Here is a 25693-nt window from a genome sequence, read left to right as displayed (position 1 = left end):
CCTGGTGATGAGTAGACCAGTCCTCTGAGAGCCTTGCTCAGTCAGTGTCTGCCTCTCCTTTTGCCCTGGCAGTGTGGATGGGGGTGAGCTCTTTGACCGGATCACAGAAGAGAAGTACCACCTGACTGAACTGGACGTGGTCTTGTTCACCAAGCAGATCTGCGAGGGTGTCCATTACCTCCATCAGCATTACGTCCTGCACTTGGATCTCAAGGTCAGGCTCCGCCCTGGGCGTGTGGCGGGTGGGTGCCCATGTTCCTGAGCCTCTGCGGCTCGCTCATCTTTGAGAGCTCTGTCATCACACAGTCCTGGCTTCCTTTCCTGGCTCTGCCATGGCCTAGTTCTGGAGTCTAGGGCGGGCCAAGTCTCATAGCCTCAGTGTCTCCATCTGTGAGATGTGGAAAATAGCTACCTCATTAAGTGTTCTTTAAAGATCAAATGAAACAACTTTTTTTCCCTATAAAAAAACTCAAAAATTAGTTTTTAAAAAATTAAAATTGAAACACATGCATGTAATAACAAATATAGACAATATAGAAATATTTAAAATGCACAGTGAAAATTCTTCTCAGCCAGCCTCTGTGCTGAGAGGTCTTCTGTATTAGCACGTTGGCATGGAAAACACTCAAAGGGGAGCTTACTGTACATTCCATTTTTAAACTTGCCTTTTTAAGTATAGTGTGGACATCGTGTCTGATTCTTTTTAAGGGCCATCATACAGTCCATTGAATGAATGCATTGCAGCTTCTTTTGTCTACTTGATGAAAAGTAAGCATGTGGTGGCCATTCTTTTCTTTCTTTTTGATACATAGTTTATTTCTCAGTTGTCTGTTCTGTTCCATTGATCTGTTTGTTTCTTTTTATGCTGATATCACACTATTTTGATTAGTATAGTTTTGTAACAGTTTGAAATCAGGAAGTGTGGTGCCTCCAATTTTGTTTTTCTTCCCCAAGATTGCTTTGGCTATTTGGAGTCTTTTGTAGTTCCATACAGATTTTAGATTGTTCACTGTATTTCTGTGAAAATTGCCACTGGAATTTTGATAGGCATTGCCTTAAATTTGTAGATTGCTGTGGGTAGTAAGGACATTTAATAGTAAGGACATTTTAATATTAATCCTTCCAACGAAGAGCGCAGGATATCTTTCCATTTATTTGTCTTCTTTAACTTCTTTCATCAACGTCTTACAGTTTTTAGTATATAGAGCTTTCACTAACTTGTTAAATTTATTCCTAAGTATTTTTTTGATCAACTGTAAGTAAGACTGTTTTCTTAATTTCTCTTTCCTGATAGTTTCTTTTTAGTGTATAGATATGCAACTGATTTTTGGTATATTGCTTTTGTATTCTGAAAATATACTGAATTTGTTTTTAAGTTCTAACAGTATTTTGGTGAAGACTTAATATCGTGTCATCTGCAAATAGTGACAGTTTTACTTCTTTCTGAGTTGGATGCTTTTTATTTCTTTTTATCACCTCATTACTCTGTCTATGACTTCCAATACTCTGTTGAATAAAAGTAGTGAGAGTGAGCATCCTTGTCTTGCTCCTGATCTTAGAGGAAAAGCTTCCAGCTTTTTACCATTGAGAATATTATTTATGGACTTGTCATATATGATCTTTATTACGTTAAGGTATATTCCCTCTGTACCTAGTTTGTTGAGAGTTTTTATCATGAAATGGATATTGAATTTTTTTAGGTGTTTTTACTGTATCTATTGGAGAAGGCAATGGCACCCCACTCCAGTACTCTTGCCTGGAAAATCCCATGGACGGAGGAGCCTGGTAGGCTGCAGTCCATGGGGTCGCAAAGAGTCGGACACAACTGAGCAACTTCACTTTCACTTTTCCCTTTCATGCATTGGAGAAGGAAATGGCAACCCACTCCAGTGTTCTTGCCTGGAGAATCCCAGGGACAGGGGAGCCTGGTGGGCCACCGTCTATGGGGTCACACAGAGTCGGACACGACTGAAGCGACTTAGCAGCAGCAGCAGCACTGTATCTATTGAGATGATAGTATGATTTTTATTTTTCATTTTGTTAATGTGCTGTATCACACTGATTGGTTTGCATACATTAAACCATCTTTGCATCCCTAGAATAAATATCATTTGATCGTGGTGTATAATCTTTTTATGTATTGTTGAACTTGATTTGCTAATATTTTGTTGAGGATTTATACATCTATTCTTATCAGGTATATTGGCCTGTAATTTTCTTTTCTTGTAATATCCTTGTCTGGTTTTGGTATCAGGGTAACACTGCACTTATAAAATGAGTTTGGAAGTATTTCCTCCTCTTATATTTTTTGGTAGAGTTTGAGAAAGATTGATACCAATTTTTTAATGATTGGTAAAATTCACCAGTGAAGCCATTTGATTCTTGACTTTTGTTTTTTGGGATATTTTTGATTACTAGTAATTAGTCTGTTCAGATTTCCTATTTCTTCATGATTTGGTCTTATCTAGTTGTTACAATTCTAGGAATTAATTCATTTCTTCTAGGTTGTCCAGTTTGTTAGCAATAAATTCCTCTCTCTCTATCTCTTTTTTGGTGAGTCTGAAAAGTGAAAAATGAAAATGTTAGTTGCTCAGTCGTGTCTGACTCTTTGCGATCCCATGGACTGTAGCCCACCTGGCTACTCTGTCCATGGACAAGAATACTCTCTCCAGGCAAGAATACTGGAGTGGGTAGCCATTCCCTTCTCCAGGACATCTCCCCAACCCAGGGATCAAACCCGGATCTCCTGCATGCAGATTCTTTACCATCTGAGTCACCTTATCTGTAAAGTTTGTTTCCAGTTTTATCAAGATATAATTGACAGGTAACATTGTTTTTGTTTAAAGTATAAACATAATTGTTGATATATGTATACATTGCAAAATGATTCCACAGTAAGTTTAGTTAATTATACCACCTCACATAGTTACAGTTTCTTTTCTTGTGATAAGAACTTTCAAGATCTCCTCACTTAACAGCTTTCATATATATAATACTGCAGTGTTAACTACAGTCAGCATGCAGTACATTATATCCTCAGGACTTTTATTTTATAGCTGGAAGTTTGTACCTTTTGACCACCTTAACCAGTTTCCCCAAACCCTCCCCCTCCCCACCTCTGGCAACCACTAATTTGTTCCCTAAACAAACCACTCATTTGTTCGTATGAGTTCTGGGTGATTTTTTTAATAGATTCTACTTATAACTGAGATCATACAGTAAGTGTTTTTCTATGTCTGATTTATTTCACTCTGCATAATGTTGTCAAATTCCATGTTGTTGCAAATGGCAGAATTTCTTTCTTTTTTATGGCTGAATAATATTCTGTTGTGTATATATAACACATTAAAAAATTATTCATCTGTTGATGGACACTTGACTATTGTAAATAATGCTGCAGTGAATATGGGGGTGCAGATATCTCTTCAAGGTAGTGATTTGGTTGCCTTTGGATATATACCCAGAAGTGGAATTGCTAGATCGCATGGTAGTCCTATTTTTAATTTTTTGAGGCAACACCACACTGTTTTGCACAGTGGCTGCACCAGTTTGCCCTCCCAGCAACAGTGCACAAAGGTTGCCTTTTCTCCACATCCTCACTGACACTTGTTATCTCTTGTTTTTGGATGACATTCATCTTAACAGGAATAAAATGATATCTCATTGTGGTTTTGATTTGCATGGTGGCCATTTCTGTGGTTTTTCACTCCACTGGGGCAACAGGAGGATTTTTCTCTACAACCTCTGTCGGGAATCTCAGTGGCTCTCTACAGAAGATGGGAAGTGGGTTGGTTGGACCTACATGTTTGCACACTGCTCCTTCTGACTATCTTTCTGGATTGGCATCAGACTGTGGTACTGTGAAAAATGGTAGAGATGGTGAGGAATCAGCCTCAAACTTCCCTGCTCACTGGAGCTAATTCCAGAGCCTCTGGACCAGCTTTCTGGGGCATGAGCAGTTAAGAGAACCTAGGATTCTGTTCTGTGATTCAGGATCAACGAACCGCCTTTGGGACAATACCTGTGACACTAGAGCAGGAGACAGTCACTGCCAAGGTCTGCTTCCCAGCCAGGGGCAGAGCTTGTGCTGGTCCAGCCTCTTCCTGACCAGGAGATCTTACATAAGTTCCTTGATCTTGTTGATTGGTCTTGCATAAGCTCATCAACTGACAAGTGGAGATTAATAATATCTACCTCCTAGGAATGTTGGTTGAATTAAAATATGAAATATTTTAATATTTCACTTGAAACATAACTAGTGTGACTGAGGAACTAAAGTTTAAATTTTATTAGTTTTTAATTAAATAAAAAGCTGATATGATTAAATTATTAAAAACCATAAAGTATATTTAGAACAACTTCAACATGTTAATTTGCTTTTCAAAAACTATCAATTTCATGCAATCTGAATACAAATAAAGGGTTTCCCAGGTGGCTCAGTGGTAAAGAATATGTAAAGTACTTCTGATGAAACTTTAGTGTCTGAATTGAGATGTGCTATAAATGTAAAATACACACTGGACCTCAAAGGCAATATAATAAAAATGATTGAAAGTATCTCATAAATATTTTTATTTGGGTAACCTATTAAAATGATAATATTTTGATATATTTCACTAAATAAAATTATTATTAAGATTAAGTTTTAGAAAATACTTTGAGATGAATGAAGATGAGAACACAACATGCTAACACTTTTGGGGTGCATCTAAACTAGAGATGAAATTTGTTGCTGCAAACTCTTATATGTTCAAAAGATTTAATAATCTAATATTCCACCTTAAGAAGCTAGAAAAAGAAAAGCAAGTTAAACTCAAAGCAAGTAGAAAGAGGGAAATAAGAAAGATTAGAGCAGAAGTAATTGAAACAGAAAACAGAGAAACAGTAGAGAAAATCAGTGAAAAGAAGTTGGTTCTTTGAAAAGATGAATAAGTTGACAAATCCTTAGCTATCTTGAATTAGAGAGAAAGAGAGAAGACTCAGTTACTAAAATGAATGAAATGAAAAAATAAAATAAATGGAATGAAAGAGGGGACATCACTACCAGCCTTACCAAAATTAAAAAAAGATTATAAGAGAATATTATGAAAACTTATATGCCAGTAGATTAGATAATATAGATAAAATGGAAATTCCCTAAAAGGCACAAACATCTGAAAACTGGCTCAAAAAGGAACAGAAAATCTGAATAGACTTATAACAAGTAAAACAGTCAAACTAGTATAAAAACTACCCATAAAAAAATCCTAGGCCCATATGGCTATCAAATGTCTAAAGAGTTAACACCAATCCTTCACAAAATGTTTAAAATTAGAAGAGAAAGAAACATTTTCTCACTCATTTTAGAAGACCAAACTTATCCTCATCCCCAAACCAGGCAGACCTCACTTCCTATGATGAAACTACAGTACAATACCCCTTATGAATAGAGATGTAAATATTCTCAATAAAATATTACTAAACTGAGTATAGCAACATATAAAAAGGATTATACACATCACAAACTGGGATTTGTTCCAATAAAGCAAAGTTGGTTTAACATAAGAAAATCAATCAATGTAATATGTCACATTAAAAGAATAAAGGATGATATCACCTGATCATTTTAGTAGCTGCAGAAAAAGCACATGACAAAATTGAACACCTTTTCATGATGAAAACACTAAGCAAATTAGATATAGAACTTCCTTAGCTTGATAAAGGCCACCTATGAAAATCCCCCAGGTAATAATAATCTTAATGGTAAAAGGTTGAATGCTTTCCTTTTAAGATCAGGAACTAGACAAGGATGTTTATTATTGCCATTTCTATTAATCATTATACTTGTTCTAACCAGGGCAATTAGGCAAGAAAATAAATAAAAGGTATCCAGATTGGAGAGGAAGAAGTAAAATTCTATTCACAGATGACTTGATTTTGTATATAGCAAATCCTAAGGAGGCTAGAGAGAAACTATTAGAACTAATAAATGAGTTCAGCAATATTGCAGGATCTAAGATGTAAAAATCAATTGTATTTCCATACATTAGCAATCAACATTCTATAAATAAAATTAAGAAAATCATTTCATTTACAGTAACATCGGAAAGAATAAAGTACTTGGAAATGAATTTAACCAAAGATGTATAAACTTTATATTCTGATAACTATGAAACATTGTTGAAAGAAGTTAAAGATGACATAAGTAAATGGAAAGACATCCCATAGGTCAGAAAACTTAATGTTATTAAGATGACAATACTCTCCAAAATGATCTATATGTTCAATGTAGTCTTGTCAGACTCATAGCTGACTTCTTTGCAGAAATTAATAATCTAATCGTAAAATTCAGATGGAAATTCTTGGGACCCAGGAGAGCAAAAACAATCTTGAAAAAGAGGAACAACAAAAAAAAAAGAAGATGATGAACAAAGTTGGAGGATGCACATTTCCTGACTTCAAAATCTACTACCAAGCTACATAAATAAAAAATGTGTTATGATGTAAGGATGGGCAGACATATCAATGGGATGCAATTAAGAGTCTAGACTTAAACCCTTTTATTTGTGATCAATGGATGTTTGAGAACAGTGCCATGACAGTTCAGTGGGGAAAGAGTAGTCTTTGCAATAAATGATGCTGGGACACCATGCTTGAGATCCACATAAAAGTTGAAGCCCCACCTCATTCTATAAACAAAAGTTAACTCAAATGGTCATAGACCTAAATGTCAGAGCTAAAACTATAAAATTGTTAGAAGATAGTGTAGGAGTAAATTATATCTGACTAAAAAAACACAAGATAGAAAAGTTGATAAATTTAGATTTCATCAAATTTTAAAAATCTTTATGCTTCAAAGGACACCATCATGAAAATGAAATGACAGCCCACATATGGGAGAAAATATTTTCAAATCGTTTATCTGATAAAGGACTTGTACCTAGGGTGTATAAAGAACACTTACAACTCAATGAGAAAGATAAATTTGAATAAACATTTGTCTAATGAGGATTTTTAAATGGCCAATAAGCATATGAAAAGATTTTTAACATCATTAGTCAAGAGAGAAATGTAAATCAAAACTACAATGAGATACTATTTCGGACCCATTGGATTAACTAAAATAAAAAGTAAAAATGGCAAACAAGTGTTGGCTAGGATTTAGAGAAACTGGAACTCTCAGACATTGCTGGTGGGATTGTAAAGTTATGCATCCACTTTAGAAAACAATTTGGTAGTTTCTATAATGTTAAACATGGAGTTATCATACGACCAGCAATTTCACTTCTAGGTATATTCTCAAGAATTGAAAACACAAGTCAACACAAAAACTTGTACACAAATGTCCTTAGCAGCCAAAAAGTAGAAACAACACCAATGTTTACTATGTGATGAACAGGTAAACAAAATATGGTAGGTATATTGTCCTTATAAAGATTATTATTCAGCCATGAAAAGGAATCAAGTATCGATATACGGATGAACCCTGAAGAAATTATGCTGAGTGAAAGAAGTCAGATGTAAAAGGTCACATATGTATTTATGATTCCATTTATATGAAATTCCCAGAACAGGCAAATCTACAGAGATAGAAAATACATAGGAGTTGTAAGTAAGGAGGATGGAGAATGACTGCTGATGAGTATGTTTTTTTTTTCCTGAAGTGATGAAAATGTTCTAAAACTAGAGTGGTAAACTATGTACTGAAAAACCACTGAATTGTATACTTTAAAATGGTAATTTTTATGATCACATCTTTATTATTTATATTTCAATAATGCTTTTATGAAAATTAAGTTCACCTATTTCTTTTTACTTTTTTAATGTGGCTATTAGAATTTTTTGAATTATGTATGTAGCTCACATTATATTTCTATTGGACCGTGTTATTCTAAATCTTATAAAGAAGGCCTGAAGATTTTTAATCATCATTTTTCTGAACCTATCTGAGGAGTTTCACAACCCCATTGTAACATAAGTAGCAATAAAATCTTCTATTGGGAGAACTAGTGCCTGATATATTTGCTTCACAAGCTGTAAAGTCTTTAATGCATTATTATATCATTTGATCTTTACACCTTCCCAGGAGGAAGGCAGGAAGAGGTTATTATTCTCATTTTACAGATGCAGACACTGAGATTTCTGGAATGGGAAAGTACTCATCTAGGGCTACAGACCCTGGTCATGGACCCCTGGACTGCAGGCCCTGACCTCAGGTCTCCAGGTCCTTTGTTCTATAAGCCTTCCATCTGCCCTCAACCCCTCCCCACCTTCGAATCTGTCTGCCACAAGCAGCAAGAATATTCCAGTCTTCCTCAGGGCCTCCAAGCTGATATGAAAGACTTAAGAGGAGCATGTCAAGTCCATTACCTCCATTCCGTGGGTCACAGCTTTCGCCGCAAAACGGCAGGATGGCGTTTGGCAGCTCTGATCTCCTTGACCAGACCGCTCCACATGTGGTCCCACACTCGAGATTCTGATTTAACTGGTCAGGACTGGGGCCTGGGTGTTAAGACTTTCGAAGGCTCCCCTGATGATGCTACTATGCAGCCAAGGTTTGGAACCACCACCCCAAGCCAGTGGTCTCAAACAAGCAGCTCATGGGCCCAATCTACATCCCAGATATGTTGTGTTTGACTCCCACACATGATAAGTATATGTTTAAATTGGATTCAGTTGTCAACATTTAAAAGCATGGAGGTTTTACTTAAACTTGAATTTCTAGGATCTCTTGAGGACTGAGGAACTCTAGCGACTGGACCTACATTTCTGTGTGGTGGCCAGTGGCTGGAGCTGAGCAGTGGCTGCCCTTTATACATGGCAGGAGTTCTCCAGGTCTCATAGTTCACAGCACTCCTTATTGTCTCACACTAGCCCGCATCATTTATTTTCACTATCTATCCATCCCTGAAGGGCTGCCCTGTAGGGCTTTCCCTTGGAGGCTTGGAAACTGAGGCCTATTGACAAATAAGTGGGGGAGCTCAGACCTTCCTAGTTGTTGATTAAGCTAAGCAAACTTCTTTTTCTTTCCCAGCCTGAGAACATACTGTGTGTCAATCAGACAGGACACCAAATTAAGATCATTGACTTTGGGCTGGCCAGAAGGTAAGGGAGTTGTATTTTGGTACTTCAACAGAACTGCTTGGGGACTCTTGATAGCTCTCTTGGATATGGCTACCCACAACTCAGCCAGTTTTTGAATTTTGAAGACTAATATGAGCAAGCTCTCTTATAAGGTTGGTGGCCTTCACAAAAACTATGTAGACGGCCTTGTTACTACCCTCCTTACTACCACAGGGGACAGCTTTATGCTGCAGGCTCCGTTTCTCCGTTTATAGTACTCTTGCCTGGAAAATCCCATAGATGGAGGAGCCTGGAAGGCTGTAGTCCACGGGGTCGCTGATTGTCGGACACGACTGAGCGACTTCACTTTCACTTTTCACTTTCATGCATTGGAGAAGGAAATGGCAACCCACTCCAGTGTTCTTGCCTGGAGAATCCCAGGGATGGGGGAGCCTGGTGGGCTGCCTGCCGTCTATGGGGTCACACAGAATCGGACATGACCGAAGTGACTTACCAGCAGTAGCAGCAGCATGACTGAGTAATGTTCCATTACTTAGCAACTGAGCAACAAAATATTCCATTGTGTATATGTACCACAGCTTCCTTATCCATTCATCTGTCGATGGACATCTAGGTTGCTTCCATGTCCCGGCTAGTGTAAATAGTGCTGCAATGAACATTGGGGTACATGAATCTTTTTGAATTGTGGTTTTCTCAGGGTATATGCCCAGTAGTGGGATTGCTGGGTCATATGGTGGTTTTATTCCCAGTTTTTTTTAAGGAATTTCCATAGTGTTCTCCATTGTGGCTGTATCAATTTACATTCCTATCAGCAGTGCAAGAGGGTTCCCTTTTCTTCACATCCTTTCCAGCATGTATTGTTTTTTGATGATGGCCATTCTTAGCAGTGTGAGAGCCTGTTCTACAAAGTGAAATAGGTCAGAAGGAGAAAAATGAATATTGTATATTAACACAAATATATGGAATATAGAAAAATGGTAGTGATGATTTGCAAGGCAGTAATAGACAGAGACATAAAGAACAGACTCGTGGGCACAACAGGGAAAGGAGAAGGTGGGACAATTTGAGAGTAGTGCGAAACACATATATTGCCACATACAAAATAGATAGCCAGTAGGAAGTTGCTATAGAACACAGGGAGCTCAACCCAGTGCTCTGGGACAACCCAGAGGGCTGGGATGGTGTGCTGGGAGGGAGATTCAAGAGGCAGGGGACATATGTATATACTTATGGCGGATTTACGTTGTTATATGGCAGAAACCAACACAACACCATAAAGAAATTATCCTCCAACTAAAATAAAATTTAAGAAAAGAATTAACTATACTTCAAACCACTTGTGTGAGCAGAGGGGAGTGGTAATTAAAGGAGGTCACTGAATGGGGTGCTAGGCAGCTCATTTCTATTCACTCCCCAGGTCTCCTGGGGCCAGGATGTGTGATACATTCATTAGCAACTCTGCCTTCCAGAAAATGGTGAGGTTAGACATGAAAGTGTGTGACTGTGCAGGATGGTGCCATGGATAAGAGGTTCTGGGTGCTCAGGACTGGGCTCAGTCTTGGTAAAATGGTGATATAATGCAGTGACTGTTGATCTGGGCAGTTATGAAGTTTAAATGAGATACTACATCAACAGTGCAGAACCATCCTATGAGGGTGGATAGGTTCTCAAGTTTTAGTGCATACAGTGAACATTATATATAATTTAAAAAAAACTTTAAGTCCCTTAGGATGCAAGCCTAGTGAAGTATAGATAGATACTATCTATACTTTACTGTTGGATCCTGTCCTGTGTCATGTGTAATAAACACCATGCCTCTGCAGGGCTCTTGTCCATGGCATGCATACCCAATGGTGTGGCTGTAGCAGACCCTTGGCATTGGGGAGGACATCCACCGTCTATAGTGCTTCCCTGGTGGCTCAGATGGTAAAAAATCTGCCTGCACAACAAAATTTTGTAAAGCAATTATCCTTCAATTTAAAAATAAGCAAAAGAGAAAAGTTCAAACCCGCCCCCCGCCACACACACACACAGATATCTACCTGCAATGCAGGAAACCTGGGTTCAATCCCTGGGTCAGGAAGATCCCTTGGAGAAAAGAATGGCAATCCACTCCAGTATTCTTGCCTGGAGAAGCCCATGGACAGAGGAGCCTGGTGGGCTATGGTCCATTGGGGTTGCAAAGAGTCAGACATGACTGAGCGACTAACAGTTAACACTTTCCACAGTTTATAAAGATGGAAATAAATACGTGCTCATCCTCCATGCTTCCTCCAAAATTCTGTTTCTACCAGGAAATGGTATGTCTCTGAGAATCACATACTTTCTAGATAGGTCTTCACACCACAGCTGAATAATCAAATCTTGAAATTTTCTCTAATGATCATTTTCCACAAAGAAGTTGTTTTCTCACTTTATGAGCCTTGCAGCATCTTCCACTCTCTCCATAAGGGGAGAAAGGAGACTCTCATCTCCACGGAGGCAGAACTGCTTGCCTGAGTTCAGCCTCTGGTGTCCAGCACCTGCCTCCCAGAGGTGGCCTTCAAAACCACAGTGGTGGTCTTCCTAGGTCACCGCTCCACTGGTTGAAGTGGTCGATGTTATCTCTGTGTAGGTGTGAAAGGTGCATTTTCAGTGCTCCACATGATGGATGGGAGGCCAAGTGCGGGGTTGTTAGAGTAACAGCAGAGGGAAGCTCTTATCATCCCACTCTACCTTCAGGATCCTCATTACACAGTGTATTGTATTTCATTAACAATACCAAGCCCCCCAAACCAAAACCTTAAAAATTACACTCAACCCATAATGTAAAAAAAAAATCGCTTAATATTTTTCTGAGTAATGTTGTATAAAATTGGGATGCATCCTGTACACTTGCATATCTTATGCACCAGGGCATGCTTCTCAACCTAGTTTTCATGTCTCTGCCTGCTCCACAAAGAGCCTTTTTAACCATTTCTTTCCTAATCCCCAGGTTCCATCTTCATGATGCCACAGGTGTACCATGTATCTGTTTACGTACTGTGGCCCTTTGGAGAGCCACAGGCCATTGTAATAGCTAAGACTTTCTTTGCCCCACCCCCACCAGAACCGGTGTTCCCTCGTGGCTCAGACAGCATAGTCTGCTTGCAATGCGGGAGACCCAGGTTCGATCCTTGGGTCAGGACGATTTCCTGGAGAAGGGCATGGCAACCCACTCTTGCCTGGTGAAATGACAAGGGACCCTGACAGGCTATAGTCCATGGGGTCACAAAGAGTTGGACACAACTGAGCGACTAACAATTTCAGTTTCACTTTTCCACAAGAACCACTGTTCCCTCACTGCGGGACAGTATGTTCTTCACTGAGACTGCACACGCTAGCGTGTATGCAGGACCCTCCCAAATGTCAGATGACCAATTGCCAAATGAGGATTTACAGTGACACATTGTGGATTCAGAGCAAGAAGTAACCACCTGAGGTCCCTGGAGTCTGAGAAGGCTTTTCTGAGCAGCCGGAAGAGAGGAATGGACCAAGTTTTGTTACCTGCAGGCGATAGTGCTGGTAAACGTTTAACAGCCCGCTGCAGCTGGAGCGGGAGACGGGATGGGATTGATCTGTAACCTTTGCTAACTTTGGCTGATTTCAAGCTGCCAATGTGACATCACTGAGTACAGAGCTGAGAGGAGATGTGCACAGCTGGCCTTCACGCACTTGTGACAACTGGCTCCAGCACGACTCTGCGTGGAGGGGAGGCAAGAGGGCTGGTGTGACTCGGGGGCTGAGAATAGGATGTGCTGTGCGTGTGAGCAGGCTGACCTGGGGAAGGCAGGAGCTTCAGGTGGGCCAGTGGGTGCTGAGGGCATGTGCAGGGCACTGGAGAAGCGTAGGTGTCAGAAAAAACACGGTGCTCAGGAAATGGCCCTCGGTGGAGCTGGGCCCCCAGGTTCATAGGTTCTGGCTGTGAGATGAAAGGAAAACATCAAAAACATCCTCAGCAGTCTGGCAAACTGGTCACTCAGCCAAAGGATTATTTGGCAAATTGGCCTGCTTACTGGGCAGTGTGATTTTAAGAGGAGGGACCTCTGGGGGGGACTACGAGTGTTGAGAGAGTATGCCTTATGCTCCGGAATAGTTTAAATGTTTGTAAAGAGGGAGGAAATGACAAAATTTCCCCCAACAAGAACTGTAGAAAGTACAGTTGTATTTCTGGGTGGAGCTGTGAGAAGGCTCTGAGATTGTGAGTGGAGGTATGGCCCTCAGTAGAGAGGGGCCATACAGATCTTCACAGGCTCTGACATCCAGCAAGAGGGACCACTTTTAACAGCAGGCTGGGTGGTAAGAGTCATCAGTGGGTCTAAGTAAGGATATATCAAAGGGTTGAGGATGGAGACAAATGGGAAATAGCTTGTTTAAGCTTGGTCTCCAGAATTTTGGGTGCAGGGATGTGCCTCCTGACTCCCAGTCTTGGGCTCAGATTGGAATCTAAGCACATTTAATCAGATCCTTTGTCAGGGCAAGGAGGTGCTTGTCCCAAACCTTACAGACTGTGACTGCATATGTGACCTTATGGTTACAGAGGGCCTTGCTCTGGGAATTTGGAAAGGGAATCTTAGATACTTTGACCCAACTTTGGGGTGGGTGGATTGGTTAACTATTGCCACAGTATTGTTGTATAACGAGTCACACCCATATACACTCCTTGCTGTATAACAAGTCACAGTGACTTAAAACAATTATTTTCCTCCGCACATTTTTGAGTCAGCTGGGGAATGAGTTTGATGGACCCAACTTACACTAGCTCATGATAAGGAATCTTGTAAGCCAGTTGTTAAACATGACCATTATTAAAAATTAAATTGTATAAATGTACAATTAAAGAAATTATATTGAAACAAAGATATCACAATTTTATGTTATTTATTTTCATCTTTGGTTGTTCTGGGTCTTCATGGCTGAATGCGGCCTTCCTCTAGTTGCAGAGAGTGGGGGCCACGGTCTAGTGGTGCTCGGGCTTCTCACTGTGTTGGCTTCTTTTGTTGCACAGCACCAGCTCTAGGGTGCAGAAGCTTCAGTAACTGCAGCACGTGGGCTCAGTATTTCAGCTTGTGGGACCCAGAGCATGGGCTGAGTAGCTGTGGCGTATGGGCTTAGTTGCTGCGTGGCATGTGGGATCTTCCCAGACCAGGGATCAAACCTCTGTCCCCTGCATGGGTAGGCAGATTCTTATCCACTGTACCACCAGGGAAGTCCAAGATATTACATGCTAAAAACTTAATAATTTCTAATTATTTTACTACATTTCACTATTATTTATGCTCATGAGGTTATTTATGCCTATTGTTATTCTTATTGTGTGCTATGGCCTATCTCTTCTCAACTCTTTATTCAGTGACATCCTGATAGAACTTTAAAATCAGGCATGGTGAAATCAATATTTACACCATTGGCAGATGATAAAAATCAGGATTTAAAAAAAAAAATCAGAATGCTGGTTGTTAAACTTTTACCCACACACCACTGGTAGGGAGTTTCTGATCTAGGCTGAGTTGAACTTGGCTTGGATGCAGGTCAGTGAGGACAGGTCTTTTCCAGGTGTCTCATTCTCTTCCCATGATGATGGCTGAGGAGCAGGAGGGCACAGTTCTACAGCCTAGCTTGGAATTGGCCCACTATCACTTCCACCCACATACCACTAGCCAAAGCAACTCATGTGGCCAAGCCCAGCGTCAATGGGATGGGGTAAAATAAAATATGCCATCTCTAGTGGAAGGAACTACAAAGTCACGTGATACAAGATGTGGATGTGGGGCAGATGAAGCAGCAGAAATAAGAATGCATCCTAGGAAAGTGGTGTCCAGGGGCTGAGAGCCTGGACCTTCTGCCCCCAAGAGGAAGGCTGCTCCTCTCAGTTTGGCTGCTTGGCTCTGAGGCTCCAGGCAGGTACCAGTGCAGGGGAGGGACAGGCTGCCAGAGGAAGGCTTTCACTTTCTTCCCCTCCCTGGCTTCCTGCCACAACTCAGCCACCAAGGTGATTTTTGGTGCAGTTTCACTGGATGGGTGTGGGCTATGTTGGCTCAAGGTATGCATTTGCCTGGCTGTTGGCAAATTTGAAAGAGAGGAGACTGTATTTTGAAAACTCATATCCCTGTTGGGCCACATCAGCAGAATATTTATTTTATTCTTCTCTCTCAATTTCCCCATCTGTAAAATCAGGACAGTAGACTTACTACATGGTGCTGTTATGGGGATGTAAGTTTATATAAATAAAACTTTTAACATGGTATCTGCAAATAGAAAGTAGTCATTGATTTTTTTAAATAAATATTTAATTTTTGGAGGAGTTTTAGATGCATATCAAAATTGGGGGAAGGAACAAGGATTTTCCATTTATCCCCTTTCCCACATATGCAAAGCCTCCCACATCATCAACAATGATAAGCCTATTTTGACACATCATGGGGAAACAGTGGAAACAGTGTCAGACTTTATTTTTTTGGGCTCCAAGATCACTGCAGATGGTGATTGCAGCCATGAAATTAAAAGACGCTTACTCCTTGGAAGAAAAGTTGTGACCAATCTAGATAGCATATTCAAAAGCAGAGACATTACTTTGCCAACGAAGGTCCGTCTAGTCAAGGCTATGGTTTTTCCTGTGGTCACGTATGGATGTGAGAGTTGGACTGTGAAGAAGGCTGAGCGCCAAAGAATTGATGCTTTTGAAGTGTGGTGTTGGAGAAGACTCTTGAGAGTCCCTTGGACTGCAAGGAGATCCAACCAGTCCATTCTGAAGGAGATCAGCCCTGGGATTTCTTTGGAAGGAATGATGCTAAAGCTGAAACTCCAGTACTTTGGCCATCTCATGCGAAGAGTTGACTCATTGGAAAAGACTGATGCTGGGAGGGATTGGGGGCAGGAGGAGAAGGGGACGACAGAGGATGAGATGGCTGGATGGCATCACTGACTCGATGGACATGAGTCTGAGTGAACTCCGGGAGCTGGTGATGGACAGGGAGGCCTGGCGTGCTGTGATTCATGGGTCGCAAAGAGTTGGACACCACTGCGCAATGAACTGAACTGAACTGAATTACCCAAAGTCCACAGTTTAAATTAAGGTACACTCTTGACATTGTACATTCTGTGGGTTTAGATTAGTGATGTTCTCATGAAGAGAATTGGAGAAGGAAATGGCAACCCACTCCAGTATTCTTGCCTGGAGAATCCCATGGATGGGGTGGCTGGGGGCGGGGGTGGCGCCTGGAGGGCTATAGTCCATGGGGTCGCAAGAGTCAGACACAACTTAGCAACTAAACCACCACCACCATGCAGAGTACATCATGTGAAATGACAGGATGGATGAATCACAAGCTGGAATCAAGATTTCCAGGAGAAATATCAACAACCTCAGATAGGCAGATGATACCACTCTAATGGCCGAAAGTGAAAAGGAACTAAAGAGCTTCTTGATGAGGGTGAAAGACTCGGAGAGTGAAAAAATCTGGCTTAAAACTCATCAAAAAACTAAGATCAAGGCATCTGGTCTCATCACTTCATGGCAAATAGAAAGGGAAAAAGTGGAAACAGTGACAGATTTTATTTTGGGTGGCTCCAAAATCATTGCAGATGGTGACTACAGCCATTAAATTAAAAGACACTTGGTCCTTGGAAGGAAAGCTATGACAAACCTAGACAGTGTATTTAAAAACAGAGACATCACTCTGCCAATAAAGCTCCATATAGTCAAAGCTATGGTTTTTCCAGTAGTCATGTATGGATGTGAGAGTTGGACCATAAGAAGTCTGAGCGCTGAAGAATTGATGCTTTCAAATTGTGGTAGTGGAGAAGACTCTTGAGAGTCCCTTGAACAGCAAGAAGATCAAACCAATCAATCCTAAAGGAAATCAACCCTGAATATTCATTGCAAGGACTGATGCTGAAGCTGAAGCTATAGTACTTTGGCCACCTGATGGCAAAAGCTGACTCATTAGAAAAGACCCTGATGCTGGGAAAGATTGAGGGCAGGAGGAGAAGAGGGCAACAGAGGATGAAATAGTTGGGTTGCATCATCAACATAATTGACTGAACAAACTCTGGGAGATAGTGAAGGATAGAGAAGCCTGGGGTGCTGCAGTCCATGGGGTCACAAAGAGACTGACACAACTTAGCAGCTGAACAACAACAAATGGGTTTGGACAAATGATGTATGATGGCATATATTCATCAACAGAGTATCTTCACTGCCCTTAAAATCCTCTGTGCTTCACCTGTTTATCGTTCCTCCTCCCTAACCCTGGCAATCATGATCTTTTTATGTCTCCATAGTTTTGCCCTTACCAGAATGTCATATATTTGGAATCATATAGTATGTAACCTTTTCAGACTGGCTTCTTTCATTTGGCAATATGCTTTTAAGGTTCTTCCATGTCTTTTCAGGGCTTCCCAGATGGCTTTAGTGGTAAAGAACTCACCTGCCAATGCAGGAGATGTGGGTTCAATCCCTGGGTCGGGAAGATCCCCTGTAGAAAGTGAAAGTGAAGTCACTCAGTCGTGTCCGACTCTTTACGACCCCATGGACTGTAGCCAACCAGGCTCCTCTGTCCATGGGATTTTCCAGGCAAGCGTACTGGAGTGGATTGCCATTTCCTTCTCCAGGGGATCTTCCCAACCCAGGGATTGAACCCAGGTCTCCTGCATTGTAGACAGACGCTTTACCGTCTGAGCCACCAGGGCATGGCAATCCACTCCAGTATTCTTGCCTGGAGAATTCCATGGACAGAGGAGCCTGTTGGGCTACATTCCATAGGGTTGCAAAGAGTCAGACATGACTAAAGTGACCTAGCATGCTTACATGTCTTTTCACGGCTTGATGGTTCTTTATTTCTTTTCTTTATTTTTTTTTTCTGTGTTGAATACTATTCCATTGTCTGGATGTACCATACTTTATATTATCCACTCACCAACTGAAGGACACCTTTGTTGCTGCCCATTAAGTTTTAGCTAGGGATTTTCTTCTCTTTCAAGAATGATTCTAAAAATCAACTTTTGCCATTCAGCAAAAATCAAATTTCTCCACACAGCAATCAATTATCTTCCTGCTGCTGCTGCTGCTGCTAAGTCGCTTCAGTCGTGTCCAACTCTATGCTACCCCATAGACGGCAGCCCACCAGGCTCCCCCGCCCTGGGATTCTCCAGGCAAGAACACTGGAGTGGGTTGCCATTTCCTTCTCCAATGCATGAAAGTGAAAAGTAAAAGTGAAGTCACTCAGTCATGTCTGACTCCTAGCGACCCCATGGACTGCAGCCCACCAGGCTCCTCCATCCATGGGATTCTCCAGGCAAAAGTACTGGAGTGGGGTGCCATCGCCTTCTCCGAATTATCTTCCTAGTCTCCCTTAAACTTCATGTCCAGAATAATTTTCCCAATCTTTTTTTGTAATTTTATAAAACACATGTAACATAAAATTTACCATGTTAGCAATTACTAAGAAGAGTTACAGTTGTTGTTCAGTCACTCAGATATATCCGACTCTTTGTGGCCCCATGGACTGCAGCACCCCAGGCTTCCCTCACTCTGTCCGAGAGTTTGCTCAAACTCATGTCAATTATGTCAATGATGCAACCCAATCATCTCATCCACTCTTGCCCCCTTCTCCTCCTGCCCTCAATCTTTACCAGCATCAGGACCTTTTCCAGTGAGTTAGCTCTTAGCATCAGGTGGCCAAAGTATTGGAGTTTCAGTTTCAGCATCAGTCCTTGCAATGAATATTTAGGGTTGATTTCCTTTAGAATTGACTGGTTTGATCTCCTTGTTGTCCAAGGGACTCTCAAGAGTCTTCTCCAACACCACAGTTCAAAAACATCAATTCTTTGGTGCTCAGCCTTCTTTATGGTCCAGCTCTCACATCCATACATGACTACTGGAAAAACCATAGCTTGACTATACAGAACTTTGTCAACAAAGTGATGTCTTCTGCTTCTTAATATGCTGTCTAGGTTTGTCATAGCTTTTCTTCCAAGGAGCAAGCATCTTTAACTATGTTCATATTGTTGTGCAACTGATTTCCAGAGCTCTTTTTACCTTGCAAAACTGAGACTCTATGCCCATTAAACAAATACCCCTCATTTTCCTCCTGCCTCCAGCACCTGGAAACCATCATCCTACCTTCTGTCTCTGAACTAACTACTCTGGGAACCTCATATAAGTGGAATCATACAGTATTTCTCTTTTTGTGACTGGCTTATTTCACTTACTGTAATGTCTTTGAGATTCATCCAAATTACAGCATGTGTTAGAATTTTCTTTCTTTTTAAAGCTGAATGATATTCTATTGTATGTATATACCAAATTTTGCTTATACATTAATCTGTTGATGGACACTTGGGTTGCTTTCACCTTTTGGCTAGTTTTAACTACTGCTGCCACGAATGTGGGTGTATAAATATGACTTCAAGACGCTGCTTTTAATTTTTTTGGATATATAGCCAGAAGCAGGATTCCTGGATCATATGGTAGTTCTTAAAAAAGATTTTGAAGAACTGCCACACTGTTTTCCATAGTAACTGCATCATTTTACATTTCCACTATTAAGCGTTCTAATTTCATCATATCCTAGCCAGCAGTTGCTATGTTCTGTTTTTTCTGATGGTGTGAGTACGATTTCATTGTGGTTTTGATTTGTATTTCCCTGTGGTTTTGATTTGATGATCAGTGATGCTGAGCATTTTGCCTCTTTCTATAACTCATATCATCTTCCCTTTAACCATGTTGCACAACAGAGCAGTGCTCCCCACACAGCTTCTACCCAGTTTTTGCTCACTCATGTGAGTGAGTGAGTGGGTGAAAGTCAGTCAGTCAGGTCTGATTCCACGGCCCCATGAACTGTATCCATGGAATTCTCCAGGCTAGAATCCTGGAGTGGGTAGCCTTTCCCTTCTCCAGGGGATCAAACCCAGGTCTCCCGCATTGCAGGTGGATTCTTTACCAGCTGAGCCACAAGGGAAGCCCTCATTCATGTGACTGGAGGCCAAATAAGATATATTGATCGTCCCTCCCTTTCAGATTGTAAATACCTGGAGGAGGAAGACTGTGGTTTTCTTATTTTCCCCAGTGACTTAGGAAAGTCTGCATTTAGGGCCTGAGGGTGTGATGACTTCCCAGTGAACCACACAGAATGTGAAGTCTAGAAAACATGGCTGACACCAAGGGTTGAGGAGTATTTAGCTCCCAACGAGAATTAGCCTGGCATCCCCAGCTTCTCTCGGCGCTCACTCCCATTGTGTTCTGCACCCCTCTTCCCCAGATACAAGCCTCGGGAGAAGCTGAAGGTGAACTTTGGCACTCCTGAGTTCCTGGCCCCAGAAGTCGTCAATTATGAGTTTGTCTCGTTCCCGACGGACATGTGGAGTGTGGGAGTCATCACCTACATGCTGTGAGTGCCCAGGGGCCTGGTTTCCCACTGGGGATGGAGGTCATTTGTCTTAGTTTGGGTATCCTTAGAAGCAGCAAAAATCTGAGTGCGAGCAGTTTATTGGGGAGGTGTCCCCAAGAGAAACACCGAGAAGTGGGGAAGTGAAATGGGGAAGGAAGGCAACTAGCAAGCTGTGTGTTGTGGAGTCAGTTGCAGCTGTGGGTAACTGGAGTTTAATCCTGTGGGGAACAGGGGACCCACTGTGGGACCCGCTCAGAGCTAGTTCGGCTGAGGGGGGAGGGAGTTGGAGTATTTATACACTGGCTCTAATCAGTTGCTGCTAGTGGGCTGGTCCCAGAGTTATTAATTCCCTGAAACCTCCAGGTTGATAAATCAGCTTCCACTAGAGAGAGAGCCCTCTGGTGAAGAAATAGAGGTGCTGCAGTACAAGTGGGGCTGGAGTGCACTGAAGTGGTAAGGAGAGGGGCTGACAGAGCAGGGCTCAGCTCACGCGTCTTCTAACCTTGTCCCTCTGCTCCCCGTTTTCTCTGGGCTGAGGAAGTAGAGGTAGGATGGGCTGAGAGGAGAGCCAACCACAGACTTAACATTCTCTCTCTCCAATTCTCTCAGCTATTTCCTCAGGGGCACGGCAAAATCAAGCTTTGCTCCTAGTCTTATTATTACTATTACTATTACTATTAGTACTGTTTCCTGTACTTTGCGCGTATGCTGCACCAGGTGGGGGAATACTGAGGCCCAAGGCCAGCCAGCGAGGTGGTCCTGTCTCTTTGCCCTCCTCTAGATGAGCCTAGTAAAGCCACTTTTCCTTTGGCCTCTGAGGCCTGGGTAGTCTCAGAGACATGCCAAGCTATTTTAAAATTCAGTCAAATGTACATGACAAATGGGCATATTGGGTTGGGCCCCAATTTACTCAGGGTAAGAGGGAATGTTGGAGAAGAAAATGGCAACCCATTCCAGTATTCTAGGCTGGGAAATCCCATGGATAGAGGAGCCTGGTGGGCTACAGTCCATGGAGTCGCAAAGAGTTGGCCACACCTGAGCGACTAAACAAGAGGGAATGCAGTAAGCATGATAAGGGACTTTTTCCAACACCCTTCCTGCCATCAATTTCCCAGTCCTTCCACTTCCTCTACTGAGTGCTGGGGATTTCTCCTATGGAGAGGCAACGGCGGGTGCTTTTCTTTCGAACCTTCTTGGTTCTGGTTAGCTTTGCTTGACCTTGTAAGAGTCTTCTCTGTTTGTCAATGTGTGTTGGCAGGTGTGGATTCCACATACTGACGGTCCTTTCTCTCCTCTGTAGACTCAGTGGCTTGTCCCCATTTCTAGGAGAAACAGACGCAGAGACCATGAATTTCATTGTGAACTGTAACTGGGATTTTGATGCTGATACTTTTGAAGGGCTGTCAGAGGAGGCCAAGGACTTTGTCTCTCGGTTGCTGGTCAAAGAGAAGAGGTACCCTTTATTGCTTATCACCCGTGATCCATTCTGATGGTGACCATCCATCTGGATGCTGTGGAAATCACGCTGTACTGGGTGGGGCTGCTGAAGTGAATGGTCCTTCTATCCTATAGACCAGTTCTGTCCAGGATTTCTTAGTCTGCTACTTCTTTGGGAAAAAAAGGTAGCAGGGAAAGGGACAAAGGAAATCAATCAAGAAACAAGTGACTAGGATCGTAAAATCTAGACAGAGTTTTAGAAAGGACCATATTTATAAATCAGGCCTATTTCCAAGTTATCACTTTTGATAGGCTAATATTGAAAAAAAGTTGAGAAATGCAGTTGTTATTCCCCAGAATGAAAGACATAAAACCTTATTTCTTGGAGATGAAGACCTACTTACTTTTCAGTAGGTTTATCAAGGTCATGGGTTGGAGCACTGAGTTTTCCAGTACTCAGACATACGGGAATAACTACAAGTAATAAGGCCCAAGATCTGGGCTCTGAGGTAGCTCTCGTTCCCTTGCCATGACTGTTTTGTTTCTTCCTGACTGTGAAAAGTTATGTGTGATGAAAAATATTTCTAATTCAGAAGAACAAGTTGACATTATTCTCTATGAAGTTCTTTTACTTCTTGAGAGCAATTCCAGGCTCACCTGGCCCCTCTTCTCTCCTGCCTCAATTCCCCAGCTCTACTGTGGGAGGTGGTAATTAATCAGTGGGAAATACATCTTCCATAGAGGGCTGGGAATATTTTGCTGACGACATTCTTGCACTTTTAAGGATGGGAATTTTAGGTAGGAGGGTGTCTTTCTTTAGTATGTGGCATGAATCTGCCCAAATGATTAATCTCTTCCACTGACTCAGCTTCCTACCAATTGAACAGATTTTGGACAGCCAGAAAAGGCAACCCCAGCTAAAAGTCTCACCTGCTGTTTGATTTCACAGCTGCAGAATGAGTGCCACACAGTGCCTGAAACATGAGTGGCTGAATAATTTGCCTGCTAAAGCTTCAAAATCGAAAGTTCATCTCAAATCCCAACTATTGCTGCAGAAATACATGGCACAGAGGAAATGGAAGGTATCTGTTTTTCTTTTAGTAAAAGCAGCATTTGTCTTCTTTAAATGTCCTGTGAAAGAAGTGTACTAAGTTTTTTACTCACATTTTGATTCTAAATAGATTATTTAGGGAGAAAAAAGCCTCATGTCAAAATCTATTACCTTGATTTAAAAAATGCCTCAGAACAAAAACAACTGGCATAAAAGTAGCATTTAATTCATACTTATGTGAACACTTGAAGTGACAGCGTGAAGTTTGAACATATGTTCTCAATGACCATTGCAGTGAAGTGATCAGAACTAACTGCCTGTAGTTTGAGGCTGATTCCTCCACATTTCAGAAAGAGGGCCTAGGAAAGCCTGGAAGTGAAAGTGTTAGCCACTCAGTTTTGTCCGACAATTTGTGACCTTGTGGACTGTAGGCCACCAGGGTCCTCTGTCCATAGAATCCTCCAGGCAAGAATACTGGAGTGGGTAGCCATTCCCTTCTGCAGGGGATCTTCCCAACCCAGATATTGAACTTGAGTCTCCTGCAATGTTGCAGGCAGATTCTTTACCATTTGAGCCACCAGGGAAGCCCTATTAGGCTTTAAAAGCTTTATAATTTTGAGAACTCTTTGGAACCATGGATGTAAAATGTATCTTAAAAAAAGTTGTCCCCCAGAGAAGTGACTTTCCAATATTTTGATGTTGGCTTAGATCCTCAATAAAGCCAGCATACAAGTATATGTATACTCACACATGTGTTAAACAAAAATATTGTGACTTTTGCTCCACAGAGTATGATGAGCTCTGATATTTTCTACTCTATGATATTTGGTTTCATTAAAAATTTTCTAATCATGCTCCATGAATTTGATTTCATGACTCAATGGTGAGTTGTGAATTACAATTTAAAAAATACCATTCTAGAGTGCTCCATTTTTCACATGAAAAGGGCAGGAGAACATATTTTCTCACTTCAAACTTGCTCCAGATATGCCCCTGAAAGTCATGTGACTGTTTTACTATAGTTTTCCTAGAATCTTCTTTTCCCCTTTAGTTATCAATTTTAAACAAACTCAAGTGGCTAAACTTAAGCAAGTCCTTTTATTGTTTCTTCTTTAAATAATTGGACTAAAAATATGCTTCCCTCCTCTTTTTTTTTCTCTCCCCCGCTTAAGAAACACTTCTACGTGGTGACTGCTGCCAACAGGTTAAGGAAATTTCCAACTTGTCCCTAATCCTCAACTCTGCTGCTCCCGTGGGCCTAGAAATTACTGGGACTGCTGGTGAAATCATGACTGAAGATTCTTAATAATGTGGCTTTCTACTTATTTTGTTTCAAAAATGTTACGACTGTTGCCTTCCTTGTGGATGAAAAGTGGCTGTAAGAAAGTGACCTAAGAATTTTTTCTGGTTTGTAAGATCACTGAGTTGAAATGATGTGGTTACTTTTCAAGTGTACCTACTTTTGGTGATAAGTATAGGCATGCTTTAAGTAGTAGGTAGGAAAGCTCCTCGGAGAAGGCAATGACACCCCACTCCAGTACTCTTGCCTGGAAAATCCCATGGACGGAGGAGCCTGGTAGGCTGCAGTCCATGGGGTCGCTAAGAGTCGGACACGACTGAGCGACTTCACTTTCACTTTCCACTTTCATGCATTGGAGAAGGAAATGGCAACCCACTCCAGTGTTGTTGCCTGGAGAATCCCAGGGACGGGGGAGCCTGGTTGGCTACCATCTATGGGGTCACACAGAGTCGGACACGACTGAAGTGACTTAGCATAGCATAGGAAAGCTCCTACTTTGTATATGTCAACTTTAAAGTCAGCTTACTTTGATTAAAGAGCCCAGTGGACTATCACACAGGGCATGTTAGTCAGTGTTACCACCTCCAGTGCAAAGAATTCCTAGCATTTTGATTTGCTCAAAAGTGAGCTGACATTTTGTACGATATTTGTTGCTCTAGTGTGAAGCAATGTAAATTTAGGGCAGAGATTCTCAAACTTGTTTTAGCTTGTACTCCCTTTCGAGAATCAAAACATGCAGACCTGTAGCCTCTCCTAATTCTGCCCTGTCCTGACACTGGCAGTCTCCATCCTGACCTGTCTTTCTCAGTTATGAATCTATGGTCTAGTAAGTCTGGAAACTGATATGTAATATGTGAAAAGAGAGTGCAATGGTGTTCAGCTTTCTGAGAGAAACACAGAAACGATGGATCGTGAGAAGTCAAATGAAAACTGCTCTCCTGCTTTATGGGGATAGAACCGTCACTTAACTAACTTCATGAAATGAGTAACAAGGAATGCTTTATTATTCAAAAGTAAATATTCCTTTTAATTTCCTCACTGCTAACTTGATTTTCATGGTATTCCCCATGACCTTCTTGGGTCAGCAGTTTTTACTTTTAGTTTGTAATTAGCCATGCAACAGTTTCACATTTTTTTGTCCCATAATACTTTTTTTTTTTTTTTTTTTAAGTAGAGGACGTGGGTGTGGGGAGAAGGGCAGAAGATGGAGAGATTAATCCTCCTGATGCATTTCTTCAGTTATAATGTTCCTCGGGAACACTACCGCCTGTTAGGAAGCTAAGATTTTCAGTACCAGCACACCTCGGCCTGCTGCAAGCTGACTGGCTAGTGGATGAATATCAGAAGGGATGGCTGCTGGAAATCTCTCTTTCATGGGCCAGTAACAGTGACTTAGTAAAATGCTTTAAGGTGTTTTGAAAGCAGCCTCAGAAA

The 25693-nt window shown here is 41.4% G+C and overlaps 1 protein-coding gene across 5 annotated transcripts in view; it reads left to right on the top strand.

Moving 5' to 3' along the window:
- MYLK3 (myosin light chain kinase 3) overlaps positions 1–24552 on the top strand; it is a 58213-nt gene extending 33661 nt beyond the window's left edge. For all 5 annotated transcript variants that reach the window (XM_006062763.4, XM_025268603.3, XM_025268600.3 and 2 more), the window contains exons 8-13: positions 73–214; positions 9014–9084; positions 20343–20471; positions 21772–21924; positions 22858–22990; positions 24132–24552. In XM_006062763.4, coding sequence (XP_006062825.4) covers positions 73–214; positions 9014–9084; positions 20343–20471; positions 21772–21924; positions 22858–22990; positions 24132–24191 — 688 coding nt within the window. In that variant the 3' untranslated portion in view covers positions 24192–24552. The remainder of the gene's footprint in view (positions 1–72; positions 215–9013; positions 9085–20342; positions 20472–21771; positions 21925–22857; positions 22991–24131) is intronic.
- The last annotated feature ends 1141 nt before the right edge of the window (positions 24553–25693 follow it).

The sequence above is a fragment of the Bubalus bubalis genome, chromosome 18, assembly GCF_019923935.1.
Source record: "Bubalus bubalis isolate 160015118507 breed Murrah chromosome 18, NDDB_SH_1, whole genome shotgun sequence".
Taxonomy (NCBI): domain Eukaryota; kingdom Metazoa; phylum Chordata; class Mammalia; order Artiodactyla; family Bovidae; genus Bubalus; species Bubalus bubalis.
This window is presented reverse-complemented; position numbering and strand designations above follow the sequence as displayed.